This window comes from Anser anser (assembly GCF_964211835.1).
Source record: "Anser anser genome assembly, chromosome: 26".
Lineage (NCBI taxonomy): Eukaryota > Metazoa > Chordata > Aves > Anseriformes > Anatidae > Anser > Anser anser.
In genome coordinates, this window is record NC_139747.1 from 3,059,043 (window position 1) to 3,075,898 (window position 16,856).

The 16,856-nt window shown below is 41.1% G+C and overlaps 1 protein-coding gene across 6 annotated transcripts in view; it reads left to right on the forward strand.

Annotated features, from left to right (window-relative positions):
• DOCK5 (dedicator of cytokinesis 5) overlaps positions 1-16,856 on the forward strand; it is a 121,677-nt gene that overhangs the window by 94,595 nt on the left and 10,226 nt on the right. For 5 of the 6 annotated variants that reach the window (XM_083811587.1, XM_083811586.1, XM_083811591.1 and 2 more), the window contains 16 exons: positions 427-512; positions 1,045-1,201; positions 1,772-1,812; positions 1,922-2,012; positions 2,198-2,317; positions 3,087-3,176; positions 3,990-4,094; positions 5,643-5,784; positions 8,170-8,251; positions 8,449-8,533; positions 9,326-9,412; positions 9,866-10,042; positions 12,134-12,217; positions 13,036-13,173; positions 13,285-13,451; positions 14,287-14,464. In XM_083811587.1, the coding sequence (XP_083667713.1) occupies positions 427-512; positions 1,045-1,201; positions 1,772-1,812; positions 1,922-2,012; positions 2,198-2,317; positions 3,087-3,176; positions 3,990-4,094; positions 5,643-5,784; positions 8,170-8,251; positions 8,449-8,533; positions 9,326-9,412; positions 9,866-10,042; positions 12,134-12,217; positions 13,036-13,173; positions 13,285-13,451; positions 14,287-14,464 (1,830 nt within the window). The remainder of the gene's footprint in view (positions 1-426; positions 513-1,044; positions 1,202-1,771; positions 1,813-1,921; positions 2,013-2,197; positions 2,318-3,086; positions 3,177-3,989; positions 4,095-5,642; positions 5,785-8,169; positions 8,252-8,448; positions 8,534-9,325; positions 9,413-9,865; positions 10,043-12,133; positions 12,218-13,035; positions 13,174-13,284; positions 13,452-14,286; positions 14,465-16,856) is intronic. The other variant, XM_083811588.1, reaches the window with a different exon arrangement.

Genomic DNA, 16,856 nt, shown 5'->3' on the forward strand with positions numbered 1-16,856 from the left:
TAATTAGCAGTCACAACCGTTTATGTTGGTCAGAGAGCTGAGACTGGCCCTTAACTGGTGGTAGTAATTCAGTTGCTGTAGGGTGAGTGAATGACCATTATTATCCATAAGCTGGTCATTAAAGGTGCTTCTCCATCCCAGCAAATCCGAACCAGTAATGGATGGGTGGGAAGGAGAAGCACTACCCCAGATCATCACCTTCCAAGGATTGTAGCATGAGAGAGAGAGGACTCATATCTCTTTGCTCTGTCCTTGTCATCTTGACATCTTACCACTTTTGTTCTGGTCGGTAATGAAAGCATCCTCTAGGTTAGCTTGTAAAAAACAGTGTCTGATGGTGTAGCAGTTCAGAAATACCATCCACAAGCATTACTGATCACACTGTAGAGAGTCGCTGTGTATTTGACGTGGTTTTTGCCTTTTCAGTTTGAAAATGAGTTGATAACCAAGCTGGACCAGGAAGTTGAGGGTGGCCGAGGGGACGAACAGTACAAGATTTTGCTGGAGAAACTGTAAGTTTTGTAGTGAACACGGATGTTCTTCGTTTACAGCATAGTTGGCTATTTTTGTGATGCAAAGAAACCTTAACTTGTTGCTCCAGTGAATAGGGAGATAATGCAACTGACAGTGATTTAACGCTATGAAGGAGCTCTGAGACTGGCAGATTGCCTTAAAATAATGCTTTTTTACTGGAGCAGCAACTTGCACAATTATCCTAACCTTGGGGATACAAGCCTAAAGACATGCCGATATGGCAAGGGGCTTTTAAGTGGAAAAGCTTGGGAACAGCAGGATCAGAGCTAAACCCATCAGAGTCTTGTTTTAGTACCAAGATTAGAGCTGAGGCTTTTCATTGCCAAGGCAAGCTTTGACCTGTCTGATGTGGATATCTGAGGTCTGTGGATGTGCTGTGCTGTCCTGCACTGAGAGTGTCTGTTAAGGGAGTGTGTTTGGCTCTCTTAGCTGAGTGGGTAATCACACTGAATTTCTACTTATTAGCACTCAGAGCTTATTCCCTTACACCTCTTTGGATTTTGTCTACAGCCTCCTGGAGCACTGTCGGAAGCATAAATATCTGTCTGCTTCTGGAGAAGTGTTTGCTTTGCTGGTCAGCAGCTTGCTAGAGAACCTGTTGGACTACAGAACAATCATGCATGATGAAAGCAAGGAGAACCGCATGAGCTGCACTGTCAACGTGCTGGTATGGGACAGGCTGGAGATGTGCTTCTTTTCTGACCTCACTTTTGCGATGTGGACCTGGGGTGGGTCAGGTGCCCCAGAATAAATAAGAGGCCACTAAAGATTTTTTTGTCGGATTTTAAGTAACTCTCTATGCTCTTACTGGTTAATGATGGGTCAAAATCAGGTTACCAGCTATTGACAGCTAAAAACATAAAGGTATATATGCCAAAATCAATTCATGTGTCTGATCCTTGCCTATACGGTAACCTGAGGTCCCGAAATACAGGAAGGATGGCTAGCTGATAGTTTGGGAAGCATGGGCTTAAGTCCCTGTTCCACTGCGAAGAGTAGCTGTAACTTTGGACAAGTTGCTTTCTGTCTTTCCCTTAACCCTCTTCTAGAGGTGATGGTAGCCCCATCTTACGTCAAAAGGATGGTTTTAGGCCTCTGTGCGCGACTAAGTGGCCAAAGTGATAGCAAACATCCTTGAAATATCCAAGGCTTATCCTTAAGTTACTTGTCTAGCATTGATTATGCAAATCCATGCTGGCTTACATCAGTTTGACTATTTTTTTTCTACTTTTGGCAGAATTTTTATAAGGAGAAGAAACGAGAGGACATTTATATCAGGTAGGCTGTCTCCTTCCATAGACTTGTGTAGAAGCCTTTATTTCCCTTGCTGTTGTGTACACTGGTGGAGTCCATCACATAAAGTAACAATGACTTTTCATTTATTTAGATATCTATATAAACTCCGGGACCTGCACACAGACTGTGAGAACTTCACAGAGGCAGCATACACTCTCCTCCTCCACGCAGAGCTGCTCCAGGTAATACACTAAAGGCAGTTTCAGTTTTCATTCTCAGAGTGTTGGCTATAAATTAAATGTAATCAGAGTCTTTAACTGAAATGTAAACCTTCATCCGTGCAGAAGGTTAGTCTATCCACTGTAAGGATTTCTTTATCTGTGGATGTTCTAGTTCCTTCAATCTTGCTTGTTTTCCTCCATGCTAGTGGTCTGAGAAGCCGTGCGTGCCTCATCTGCTGCAGAGGGACAGCTACTACGTCTACTCGCAACAGGAACTCAAGGAAAAGCTCTACCAAGAAATTATCTCCTTCTTCGACAGGGGCAAAGTGAGTGTCTCTGTGATGTTCTTACTGTTCACTGGTAAATACTTAACTGGTGGCTGTAGCTAGCAGAAGTTGGTTTTAAAGAGAAAAAGAGATGTAGTTCCATAACAGGCCTTGATGCTTGAGGCCTGGCTTTTTAACAAAGACAAGGGTACTAGTATGAGCAGGGCATCCATTTGTCTTGGAGATGTTTGAATCCTTCAGTTTCCTTGTACAGAGATTCTGTAAAAATAACCCTGCTCAAGATACTAGCTAGGTGAGAAACTGCAGTGTTTGTTTTGTTCTTTTCCTGGTTAATGGGTTTTGTTAGACTTCTTTTTGCATGGCAATAAATAGGGCTTGTCTGGCTGATACAGAACTTGTGTCAATTGCGCTTGGGATAGATGGTTCTAAGAAGGCTAAATGAGACAAACCCAAGGAAGCCTGATGAAGGGGATTATTTATTGGTGTAGAAGGAGACCACGTGAACTTACCTGCTTTGCTGTTTATAGGCATGTCCTTCCACTTCTTCATGCCTCAGTTTTCCCTATCAGGAGTAAGAATAGTAACTTTGCATTGTAAATCAAATGAAAAAAACTGTGTGACTGTGATTACTGCAAAAAAAATATACAGCATGGAGTCTAACAAGAAGTTGGCAGTACATTTAAGTGCTGCCTGAACTGAAATCAGATGAGTTCTTTGTATTACTTACCTGCGGTACTGAATGCTTTTAACGGAGTCTTTTGTTTTGTGCTCTTCCTCCCCCACCTGCCTCCCTTCATCCTTCATGGAGATGTGGGAAAAAGCCATTCAGCTAAGCAAAGAGTTGGCTGACATGTATGAAAACAAGGTCTTTGATTATGAGGGACTTGGTAATCTCCTGGTAAGTTTTTTTTTTTTTCCTCTCAATTTTCAGCATGCTGTTGACTGCTTAAATTAATATCTTTAAGCACGATAAGCCCAAATTACATTTATGTTAAAAACAAACAAGCTAACATAGCCTCCATGGTTTTGTAAAGGTTAATACTAGAAGAATGTTTCCATAACTTTTTTGTTTTTAAAAGTGTGTGGTTTTGACCTTGTAATCCATATGACAATATTGTGTGAAGATGTTTAGCATTGTTAGTGTTAATCAAATAAGCTAACATTTGCATAGTATATTACCAGGCTCCATAAATTTCATCACCTTGTTATTCCTGTGGTAAAATTACCGTGCATGAACGCAGAACTATAGAATGGGCTTGGTTCTGAATGACTTTTTTTTCACGGCTAAAAGATGTAACCAGATGGTCTTTATGTTCTTTCATATGAGAATCATCTGCCCAGTTTTATTTCTGCCAGTTCTCTGACATTTGTCACCATTTGCGTCTGCTTTGCTTCAGAGTATGTTTACTTTTAATTTGTGTTGCAATAGTTAAGGATTTCAAGTATCCTCCTGGAATCCCAAAAAACATGACATTGGTCTCATGTCGGCAAACGAGGAAATGAAGTTGATTCTGGACTAGACAAACCAAATATTTAACCAAGTAAATGGATAAATAAGAGATACTGTATCAAAAAAAAAAAAGATAATAGAAAGTATTCTGCAGGGGAGAAGTAATAGATCAGGAATTGTCACTGGGAATGTGAGCTGCAGTCTGGCAGTGTCCTTTAGCACTGAAAAGTGAAAATGCTAGTGACTTTTTTTCTTTTTCAGAAAAAACGAGCTACTTTTTATGAAAATATCATGAAGGCAATGAGACCTCAACCAGAGTACTTTGCAGTTGGATACTATGGTCAGGGTTTCCCCTCTTTCCTCCGGGTAAGAATTCTTCAGTACTCAAGATCTGGAGTGGTGGGTACCCTAAAAGCCTGAACTCGCAGAGCCTCCAAGAAAATTCAGATGCTCCTTTTTCATTTGAATGCTACCGAGACATATAAATCCCTTAGGTATTGCAAAAAGCTCAGCATAGAAAAAAGATGAGTAAGAGGTGATTTTTTTTTTGTATTCCCAGATTTGGTAAAGTTAGTGTGGTGCAAGTGGGTTTGTTAGATGATTATGTTCTCATATGGACTTAAAACAGAATCTACCTTTAGTATTAGTGCTCTATAAACGTCTTCAGAAATATGATTTCCAAGCAAAATACATCGTTGTTGTAATGATGATTTGTTAGAAAATGATTAGCTTGTAAAGAACTTATCCCATCTCTTTTCAGTCTGAACCTAATTTTCAGGACATGGATCGTTGCAATGCTAAAGCACATTAGTGAGAGTCTGGTCCCACACAGAAGAATTAAAATGCAAAGATGCTTCCTGTTTGAGATTGCTGCTAAGCACTGCTGGATCTGTGCTAGCTGTAATACGAGAACCTAGCCAAAGTGAGTCAGATGGGCAGGGTGCAGCATAGTAGAAAATATTCCCAACTATTATTTAAAATCAAGAAACATTTACATTTTCAGACTGGAGTTGTTTGAAGCTTCTGTCCTTAAACCAAAGCCAAGTTTAATAAAAAGGAAAAATGTCAACTTAGAACTGTGGAACTGGATGGCATAGAAAGCTTTCTCCACTAGGTCATGTTTTTGAATCCAGTCCTTTCAGAAACAACCGCTGCTTGGTGGCCAGCATGAAAAAATCGGCTGTTGTCTACTTTTTAAGTCTGTAGTACAAAACTGTCATGGCTGGTTATTTTGTTAGGGGTAGCTGAAGAGGGCTGGGGTAAAACTCATGCTTTTGCCGAGTCCTACCCTTTAAAATCCATTGCTGCATCTTTGCTGTCTGTTTAGGACACCCCAAAGCTGTCTTTCTGTCTGATGACAAACTTGCAGCGTGACTTGAGGCATGGAGGAAAATGTGCACACCACAAAACACATGATCGCACGTGCCCAGACATCCCTGAACATGTCCCTGTCGGCTGTCAGTGGGGCAGTCTGTGTCCATCAGTCAAGCACACTGATGAAACCTGATGGCTAAATAGAACAAACCCAGGGTGATAACATGAGCAGTGCATGCTGACCTGTTGTGGCAGTGGCTTACCAACAGCACGTGTATCCAGTATACGTGCTGGATAAGTATACAACGGCTCACAGCAAGAGGGATAAATCAAAATTGCTAGAAGCATGAGCATGTCAGTAACACTTCTATGTGAAACAATAACTTTGTAGGCAGCTGTGAGGATGCTGTTGCAGTGCCTTGCCGCTGTGAGTTGCTGTGTTGTCACTCCAGCCTGTGTTTCTTCTCCCACGTGTTCTGCCTGTCAGGCTAGGAGACAACCCTTTGAAAACCAGACCTCTGAGACTAGTCTGTGTACATTGGAAAAGCTCTTTCTCCTTGCTTTTATTGCTAATTCTCCTTTTTCTTCTGCTACCCACAGAACAAAATTTTTATCTACCGTGGCAAGGAGTATGAACGAAGGGAAGACTTCAACCTGAAGCTACTGACCCAGTTCCCTAGTGCTGAGAAGATGACCAGCACTGCCCCTCCAGGAGAGGAGATCAAGTCTTCTCCTAAACAGTGTATCTTTTGGTTCTAAAAGGTTTTGGCACATTGAAGATCTGTCTCCTTCCTATAATGACAGAATTAGGAAATAACAGATTAATAAGCAAGGAACTTAATGTTCCAGGAGAATTTCAAAGTGGACACTGTGCATGAAATAAGACTATCCAGAACCATAATGGTGAAGTTAAATGTATTGAAAAAGAGAGAGAACTTGATGTTGTAAGAGTTAAATGAGTTGGTGCTAGGATGAAACCTTAGTGGGTTGCAGGTCAGGATTTTTTTTTGTACCTTGCTCTCAAGCAGGTGGTGCTAAATGCTGTGCTGTGCACGTGATCCGGTCTGGTATTTCCAGGTGAACGAGGTAAAACACAGGCAGTGAAGGTGGGAGGAGGTATGCTGTCTTCTTGCTTGCAGTTAACTAGCATTTATGAAATGCCTGCTTTTTTTTCCCCCCTATAAATCACATTGTAAGAAGTGTGAAATGATTATGTATGTTGACAAAAGCTGTTGGGTGTACAGCCGCCTTTTTTTTTCTCGTCTTTGTCCTGGTGGAACTCCATACTGTGTGACAGCACACCACTAGGCTTAAGATCTGTTTCTTAATCGTGAGCACAACCAAGTGCAATCAAGTGAAGATGCTTCAGATACTTATTTGTGACTTCCAGTCAATATCAGTGCTCCTGGAAGATGTACGTTAGTAAACACCAAGTTTACTAGGCTCCTGGCCTGTGTTATACAGGCCAGGCTAGAGAATCTGGTGGTCTATTTTGGCCTTAAAAGTCCATGTACAAAGGCGCAACTCAAGCAGTGATACCAGATGCTTCCCTTGCAATAAGCCTGCCAAGCACTAAATCCACATAGGAAATTAAAATTCATTCAAGACCAAACTTGGTATCAAAAAATGCCTCCTCTGTTGCTGCTTTGTTTCAGCTACTTCCTTTGCATCTGTTTGTGTTTGTTTTAATGTTTTTGGCTCAAGATGAACCTGAACTGCAAAATTTGGATCCAGATCTGAACTCTTCCAAAAGTTTGGGGGTGTTTGGTTCCGGGTCTTTGGCATAGCCCCATTATAAAGGGGAGCAGCTGCATAGCTTGGATTTGGTACAGGTCCTTCTCGGACTCATACAAACACCTTCTGAAAAGATGAGAAGTTTGAGTGCCCAAATCACTGTTGTATTAGGCAGGGGTTGGTGGTTCTGTAGTTTGTTTTAATTTCATGCCTTTTTTTTTTTTCCTGAAAACCTCCTTTGTGTTGGGTTCTTTTGACTTTTGCTTGGAACCAGTTCCCTTGCTCTTGCATGATATAATGCCTTGTGCTTCCTTTGGTTGTTTCATAATAGTGTACTGCAGATACTAATTAATCTGTTCACCATTTTGCGGAATGCCTGCATTATAAACCGTCCAGTCTAGCACCAGTTCTGAGCTGGAAGCTATATAGAATGCTTAGCATGGCACAAAGCCCAAGCTAATAAGATCTCCTGAGAGAAGGAGTGTATTAGCTTGGGCTCAGTGCTTGATCTGCTCTAGCAATGAGGTTTTGGGTTCAGACTTGGCAGGTATCCAGCTGGCTCTTCGATGCGGGCAGAATGACCTTGCCTGTGCTACATAGGATTTTGAAAGAAATAGCCATAGTGAAATCAAGGATATATGGGGTACCCTGCCCACCAGTAAACCTTCACCACTTCAGAGTAAATTTGGCAGGTGATTCACAGAGATAATCTATTCATGTGAGTCAAACTGTTTATGCTTTGCTTTGCTTTTCCACACAGATTTTTACTTAAATAAAGCCTTCAGTACAGTCCTTAAAATGGAATAAAAAGGAACAACGTAGTGTCTCCAAGCACAACAGTTTACAGTTACTGTTTTTTCTTGAATTTCTTCTAAGGTTCACAGGTGCAAAAGATGAAGATGGTATAGATGTTCACTGGTAAAAATAGCCTACATTTTTCAGCTAACTTTATTGATCTAAAAATTCAGGGGGCAATTTCACTGCACTGGGAGAATCTGGCAAATAAGCAGGCAGAGGGAGGGGAGGAGAAGAGAGGAGATGGATGCACGCATTACAGAACCTAGTACAGAGTTTTGTTTTCGTGTCCCTGAGGTAAAAATCTTTAACACCCAGTCTCCCATGCATTTCACCAGGGAATTTGAGTAGTTGGAAGTATTCGTATAGGGGTTATCTTTTTGGGCTTTTAGTTCATGAGTAGCATACCAGTCACATCAAGCAATATAATGTCTGTGATTGTTGATGAACAACTAAGTATTTCTCTTCAAACATGACAAGAGCACAGGGAATTGTTGAGAAGTCTGACATATGATGAAAACAGGAAGGGAATTTCTTTCCCTCTTCGGTTTTCCCAGAAGAATTCACGGTTTTTCATCCTTAACTATAGCTGCCTCAGATGTGCAGTGCTTTATAGTGAAGCCTGTGATGAACCTGCCACCTAATTATAAAGACAAACCTGTTCCTGAACAGATCTTAAAGTAATTTGTTTTCCCTTTTCTCTCAACATTTCCTCTATATTTTTCTCAACTAATCTAGTTATGAATTAGAGTGCCTATATGTCTCGTGTAAATTTGTTTCCCAGTCCAGTTTAAAGTTGGGAGGAAATAAAAGAACATCGATGTAATGAAGATAAGTCATTATCATTATACTCAACATTTTCTCTGCTTCTTTCTAGCTACTACAGAGCAAACGAGGTACAGCAGTTCACACACTCCCGACCATTCAGGAAAGGAGAAAAAGATCCAGAGAATGAATTTGCTGTGAGTCTTTTGCTTTTAATGCCAGCTGCCTTGGTTGTCTGTTCTGTGCAAAAACTGTTCTATGCATTTTTTTATTTTATTTTGCCAGTGGCATTTTGAACAGCACTGTCACAATTTTTCTTCCACCTGTGGCAGTGGAGTTTTGTTATTAAAATGTAGAAGGAGCAGAGGGCTACACTTCATATTGCAGTTTTTATGCAAAGATAATGTGATGTACTGAGGGGCTTCTTAGCTGAAGTTGTAATGTTCAAAGTCCTTGATGCAGGCATACGTAAATACTGTGCTGTCTAACCGCAACATCCTAGAGAGTGCATTCTGCTGCCTGCTAGATTGTGGGTGATGTAGCCATCCTTAAGGAGGCTTAACATCTGACTATGAAGGATCAGCTCAACTTTAGGCCAAATTTTAAGATTTGCAATGGAGAGTGAGCTTTGGGTGTAGTGTAATAGCATGTTTCCTTGCTGCTTGTAAGGCATACTGTTGCTCACATGCAATGGTTGGACATACTGCATATAACTCTGGCTAAATATGCCATAATCATATCCCTAGAAGTGGTTTACATGAAGGACCACAGCCGTGTTCTGCTTATGTTGATACCACTTAAGTTGTAGTAGTGGTATTTGTTGCCAAAAACACTGGGTTCCATCCCAGTTAATGAAAGCAAAAGTCATTGTGCAAATCCTGCCAGCTAGTGCTGGAAGCCTGGTTCCATATTCTAGTGCAGAAGAGAATTATATTGCAATACCAATATTTTCCTTACATCTTAGAATTTCTTTTTCCTTCTCTAACTAGACTATGTGGATAGAAAGGACAACCTACACAACAGCATACTCATTTCCAGGCATCCTCAAGTGGTTTGAAGTCAAGCAGGTTACAACGGTGAGTTTTGTATGTGAATTGCATTTCATCCTCTCTGATCTTTTGTGGAATAGAAAGTTTTGCAAAGTTTGGGACTAGCTGTTCCACCGTTGGATGTGGCACACCAATACTTTCTGCTTCAGATAAAAGCAAATGTGTGTCTGCTTTGATGTGCTTGCCTTTTTTTGTTCTGCAGGCAGCTGTACCACAGGCAGCCAAGTTCTATGTTGGCTGAGTAAAGCTTGGGAAGGTGGTTACTTCTTAACACTCCGCTCAGTGGCTAATTGTTAAACTGTTGTTCCTTCAGGATAAGGTGTGAGGTCATTCTTGCATTCATCTCTGTGGCAAAATAGTTAGCACAGGTGGGCTGAAATCCTCTGCTGTAAACAGTCAAGCTGCCATTTGTATACAAGGAGTTCCTTCATATTCAGTGGAGGAGAATGAAGGTTTTCTCTTTTCTCTTCTTTCTCACAGGAGGAGATCAGCCCTTTGGAGAACGCCATAGATACGATGGAGCTAACCAACGAGAAAATCAGCAACATTGTCCAGCAGCACGTCTGGGACCGGAGTCTTCCAGTACATCCTCTCTCTATGCTCCTGAACGGGATCGTGGACCCAGCAGTCATGGGGGGATATACCAACTACGAAAAGGTGGGCTTCGCATTTAGCTGTAGCTCAGTTTGACCTCCACAGTGTTGGAGGTCTGGATTGAAACATGGGAGATGGAACTTCACTTTTCAGCTGTTAATCAGGCATATTGCAGTATATAGCTTTATCTGTGCCCATTCAGAGCTTAAAGAAGAAAAGAATTAAAGTGGGAGATTTCCAGTAGGCTGAAAGGTGGAAAAATTCCACATTTTTAAGTGTTTAAGTGTTAAGTTTTAGTGGTGTGCCCTAACAGAGTTAAGGAGTGATCCATGCACCTCTTTTGGGCCTCATTTACAGTGGTGATAATAGCATGGCCCTACCTCATGGGGGCATTGTGAGGTGCTTAGTTAGCTCAGTGAACAGTGCAAGTATCAGAAATAGAAGCAAAATAGCTAACATTTCTCCACTGCATTAATATAGAATGGTAAGGCAAATGAAGATTTTACTTTCCAGCAAATAGTCTATCTTTGCAGTGTTGCAGAAAAGAGCATGTATTTCAGGGGAGGGGAAAAAAAAAGGAATGTTTCAGTGTTTCCTATCCAGGTTTATTCAGTTGACACAGTGTGTGTTCTTCGTTTGTGATGTTTAACTTAAGCTGTTTATTCCCAGTATCTTAATTATTCTTTCCCCGGCACAAAATGTATTGCTTATTTCCATAAACGGAATGGATGGTGTTAAAACATGTTTAATTCTTCTCAGATGTGTTGCAGTCACATGAAATGAAGTGAAAAAGTTAAATGGGAGAGGGTCTGATATATCTGGGGTATAACTCTTCTGATTCCAGAGGAGCTGCATGCTTCGCCAGGGGTGAATTTGGCCCCAAATCCTCCGGTTTCATGAATTAAGGTTGACATAAAGTTTAGAATTACGAAAGTGGGAAAGCAGTTAAAACTAGGAAACACAATGTATCTGTAACCACATCTGGAAATACTCATTTCTGGTTCATATTTTCCTATTTCAACTAAAGATCAGTACAGAACATTTGGCTTTTGTGGGCGGATAAAATCTTGAATTTTTTAATTGTTTCATTGTAGCCAAAAGTCAAAGTCTGCATTTTTAACATGGGCTTTCTTCTTGCAATAATTAAACACTTTAAAGAAAAATCCATTGGGACATACTCGGCAGTCCTTTCACAAGCTAACCTCCTCTTGACATCAGCCTTTTTCAGAATCATACCACTAGGCCTATAAACACTTGTACATACAGTCCAGTTAATGGAATGCAGGACTAAAATATATGCAGAGGCTGAAATAGATCAGAGACCACATTTTAAAACAAAATGAAAAATTATTGGGGATTTTATCTAGGAAAAGAAAAATTAAATTCTTCTGACTGGGAATTGTGATACATTTCAATGCAATGTTCTGCAGCACATAATGTGAATTGGCACAATTTTAAGACTTCAGTCCAGGAAGGCGTACATGTGTTTGTTCAACTCTTAAACCAGTACCAGATTCTGTTGAGTTAAAGGTAAACACATAAGAAGTGTAGACTAAAGGTGCTTTGTTGAACCAAACTATGAGTCTAAATCTCAACACAGGTCTTATTTCTACTGAATTTTCATAACAAGCCCCACGTAAAAATGCTGTACCTAAGGACTTAATGGTAGGTCTCAAGGAGATTGCAGGCAAGAGAAGGTCTGTTCACCTTTCAGAGGCCGAGGGTATTTGCACGTCATTGTGTACTGCAGGTCATTGGATGCTAAAGTGAGAGAAACCTCCTGAAGTGAGAGCTCCAGGACTGATTTTTCCACTCATGTTTGGGTGACAAATAATATAACCTTGATTATTCAAGTCAGTACTTTGAGAAGGGAGTTGGAATTGAAGAAAACCCTTCTGATGAAGTAACTGTTTATTAACATACCAGGTTTTCATTGAAAATATAGTTTAAAAAATAGAAAAAAGGCATCTTTTTTCCCTTTTCTGGATGAATAATTAAAATTCTTTGTCCTTTGGCTTTGTATCAGGTTGATATTAAAGACAATTTTGCTATGAGAAGTAATGGCAGTGAATTGCTTTTAAAGTACAGGGATCTTCACCTTAGAGCTAGCTGTGAAAGCATCACATCTATATCATTTTCTCTCTTCACTTTTAGGCCTTTTTCACAGAGAAGTATCTTCAAGAGCATCCTGAAGATCAAGATAAAATTGAGCTGCTTAAGCAATTAATTGCTCTACAGGTATCATATTGGGGAAGATGGGGATGTACTGTGTGTGAGTGCAGGTGTTTTTCCAGCATCGTTGTTTTGGAGAGAGAAAATGGAGATAAATACTATAAGAACAATCTGAATATGCATAGAATTTTATTTTGAGGAGAAATATCATATTCTAAATTTGTGGTCTAGAATGTTGCACATACAATACCATGTCCTGGTGTTGCTCTGAAATGTTATTGTGGAATATTTGCCAAAACAGCATATATTTTTTTCCTCTCAGGAGTTTAACAAAATATCTGTTAACTTTTCATGAAAGCATCAGATCCAATGTTTTGTAAGTCTGACCACTGAAAGTTGTCTATTTTGATCTGCATAGCAATGAAAAATTGCTGTGTTTTTGTAAGAGAGCAAATTTCACATTTGTGGATTGCATCCCTGCAGACCTGTTTTTACATATTTCTGTACAACAGAGCCCAGTTAAAACCACTTCACAATCACACAGCTCTGGTGGCTAAGTTGTGATACTTAATGTTTAACATCCCGTGTTTTCCAAAGCAGAATATGGAATCTGAGTATGGAAGAGGGAACCTTGGGTATAGATGTGGACGTATTTATTTGTAATACACACATACAACTCAAGTAGACAGTCAAGTTACTACAGTGCCATAAGTTAGGAGTCAGTAGCTGAGTAGGTTATGATTGCTTTTTTGCCTCTGCAAACTTAAAACACACTGATGCCAGTCCTGTGATTGTATCTGAGATATATAACATGCAGAGAAAATTGCTCCCTGAAGCAGGAGATCTGGTTTGTCTTCATAGCTTTATTTTTTTCCTTCTTTCAGATGCCGTTGTTGGCAGAGGGGATCAGGATCCATGGCGAGAAGCTGACGGAACAGCTGAAGCCTCTACACGACAGACTGACAGCCTGTTTCAAAGAGCTGAAGAAGAAGGTGGAGAAGCAGTATGGTGTGATAACTTTGGTAAGCTTATCTTGTTGTCTGGTGTTTTGCCTTGAAGTAACACAAATCTCCCCTTCCAGCTTGTGAATGAGTTAGTGCTAAGTGATTTGTGACAAGTGTGTTTGTCTGCAGCCTCCCTCCCTCACCGAAAGGAAACCAAGCAGGTCAGGCTCTGTCGTATTGCCCTATATCATGTCTTCCACGCTGAGACGGCTTTCTGTCACATCCGTGGCCTCTTCTGTGGTCTCTACATCCTCCACGTCGTCTGACAGCACTTCCTCCAGGCCAGGTTCAGACGGGTTAGTAACCAGCCTTTGCACGTGACTTATAAGAGTTGGGGATAGGCCTTTGCTAGAATGGGTTTATGTTATTTTCAAAAAACCAGACTTTTCTAATCTAATTAGTTACTCTTAAAAACAAAGATTCATTTTATAAACAATTATAATACCTACACCTTTATGGCTTTAAGTGGAGATTAATGTTACTCCAGTTTTACAAATAATGAGTTTGAAGAACAGGTAGGGATAATTTTGGGAACTGAACCTATGACTGTCTGTCTCTTGAGTCCCAGTTCTATATATGATACTGAAGAGGAACAGAGGCGCCGTGTATTTCAGAGGTACACTATTTCTGTTTCCCAGGAATCATAGAAAACAGAATTGTAAGATACTACAGTGTAACTTAGTTTGATGTGGTCTGCAGAGGTGTTACAGTCACATGGTACTCATTCCACCTGTTTGCAGCTGCATGTGTGTCATTAAAAGGAGCTGCAATACATGGAAACACTTCCTGATGTTACTTCTCTTTACATCTGCTTTGCATCTGTGGTAAGCAGGGGAGTCAAGGTGTTGTGCTCAGAGGCACACAGCAGACTCAGTGGCAGGGTTTGGCATAAAATGCAGATCTGGCTTCCTCTGCAAGTAGTTCACACTTTACCTTGTATAAAAGACGTAATACTCAAAATTGGTGAAGTAACTTAGGAGCACAAATGTCACTGAAAATTCCCTGGTCCTAATTCCGTTTTTCACGATAACTTGTGCAAAGTAAGAGATCACAGCTTTTTGACAGACAGCACATGAAGTGTCTGATGGACTAATATTTTGTGATTTTTCTCTCTTCTGGTGTGGGCTGCAGATCTATTCTGGAACCTCTCTTGGAGAGAAGAATATCAACAGCCTCCAGAGCTGAGGATCTGCCCATCAAAGAAGATGGCGATAACAGGATTTGCAAACTCAAGCGGAAGGAGTGGAGTATTAGCAAGTCTCAGGTTATTGTGGAGAAGGAGCCAGAAATGGAACTGACTTTAAAAATGGTAACACACACACACACACACACACACATGCAATAATAAAATCCCAGCAGGAGATTTTAGTGTTTCCGTTGCTTTCAGCCATGCTTGTCATTGGGAACTTCATTAAATTGTGGGAGGGAGGGGTTCAAATACCAAAAGCCTTGGTCATCTGAGTAATTCTTGCTTTTTTATTTGGAAAACTTGTGTCACAGATCAAACTGCAGCTTGACTTAAAGTACAGACTGGAAGCACAAGGCACTGGTGTTTCATCTAGGTGCTCAGTGCCCTCATTTCTTCTAGGAGTGGATGACTGTGATGCACTCAGCACCGTGTAGAATTGTTCTGTTTGTGTTGGAGCAAGTAGATACAGCTAGCCCACACAAAAATCCAGCTGGCAAGCCAGATGTTCAGCTGCTATCAGTCAGCATCACTACACAAATCAAATATACTGCAAGGTGAAGATCAGTTTGATAGATTGGGGAGTTGAAAAAAAATGGTCTGGTAGTTAGGTCACCAGCTTGGGGCTTTGAAAAACTCTTTTTCCAAATCTGCACTCTGCTTCAAACCTCCTGCACGAGGGCAGGGGTGTTTATTCCTTGAGCATTATTTGCAAAAGAGGAAAAAAAGAGAATCTATACCCCCACAGGAGTGTTGTAAGAAAGAGTACATTGGAGACTTCGGGGCATTCAAGTTAACAGTGCAATTCAGAATAATTGCCTAATACAAACAGAAAAGCTTGAGCCCAAAAGTAGAGTTGTGTGAGCTTGGAGTATTGGGGATATTGAGATTTATGCTGTCTTACACTGTCAGAGAGTACGCGATAATTAGGTATCTTAGTATTTAAGCTGGTGGCTCAGTGGTACTAATTTGACCTAACGCATTGTGTAAATAATGAAAAAAAAAAGATCAGCTCTTCTATTTTCCTTTCCTTCCCCAGATCTCGGTTGAATCTGGCAGGAATAGGTTATGTTGCTATAGATTCAGGAATTCTCATCAAATCTGAGTGATGCTGCCAGCACTTGGAGTCCACAGAATATTTCTATAAAAGGGGAGCTGTGGCTCTAGAATCCTGACATTTGGTACTGACAGCCTTTCCACCCAGGAGGAAAATCTGGGGTTGTAAATATTAGTGATTCAGGAGGCCTGGCCCTCTGCCTTTGGAAATGCGTTGAATTTTGAATTCAGTTGAATTAAATGGATTTAACCCACAAACTGTGATGTCAGCTGCTGATCAGTTTGTTAAGGAAAGCTAGAGGGAAAAGAGCTGGGAGAAGGCCCGCTTTTATTGACCAGTTCCCTGTGACAGCACGGCACATCTGTCCAAGGCTTTGCTTTGCAGAGAGTCAAGAGATGCAAAACAGAACCCCCACCCTCCCTTCTCCCCCCAGATCTCTGAGGGCACATTGCTTGTGTGATCAGCTTACTGAAGTATACGAGCAGTTAAGGGTTATACTTCTGCTTAAGAACATTGCAAAGTACACAGAAAGCTGGTTTTTTATAGCTGCTCTGTTCCGTAGCTGCATAGTGCAGCACGAGAATGAGGCAGAGTGATTTTATGCAGCTCTTGAATAAGCTGCTTGGGAGCTAGAAAGCCAGAGGGAACCAAAGGCTCGCTGTACGTCCAGCAGCTTTGGGCTTTATTTGGTTTATATTCACTGCACACCAATGTGTGGTCCCTTCCGTGCAGGGAGAAATACTAAATTGCTCAGTGGTGGAGAATTGGTCTCTAGAAGAGCTCGTTGAGTTTAATTACATATGTAAGCATGATAGCCTTCTCTGTAAAGCATATTAAAGGGACCTTAATATGCCCTGGGCTCTTGGGTCCGTATTTAGAAGGACTAAATTCCACCTTTGTCTGCTTGGCTGGAACGTCCTTTTGGCTGCCTTTGTATCTTCAGGCACGTGGCGCTAGTGGGAAACCCCAGGCACTGGGATTGAGGTGGAATTTAGATGTCTGAGTGAAGCTTTTGATGACTCTTGTATTGCTGACATCTTTAGTAGCACTGGCAGGGGGAAAGTTTGCTGGTGGAAGGCACGCTGAATACCACGGTCCCCAAATCAGATGGTTACCACCAGGCTGAATGTGATGTTTGCTGAGCCACCCGAGGACCTCCTGGTGACGATTGAAGCATTTCAGTTTACCCCCGCGGTGTCTCAGGAAATAAATTAGAGCCGTTTGACAGATGACTGGCTGAGGCGGTGGGATTGGGACTTTCAGAAGTCCTTAAAGATGTTGGGTGCTAGCTGTTCTTTAAAGGGGCTGTAGGTTTCCAAGCCCATGTATGCTGGTGAGTCTTCTAAGTAGGGAAGCCAAATTTTTTGAATGAAGAATACACAGGACACAGATGACACTGGAAGGAACTGGAACAACACCTCCTGAGTCCCAGATGCAAGGGATGTGTTCAATAAGCTT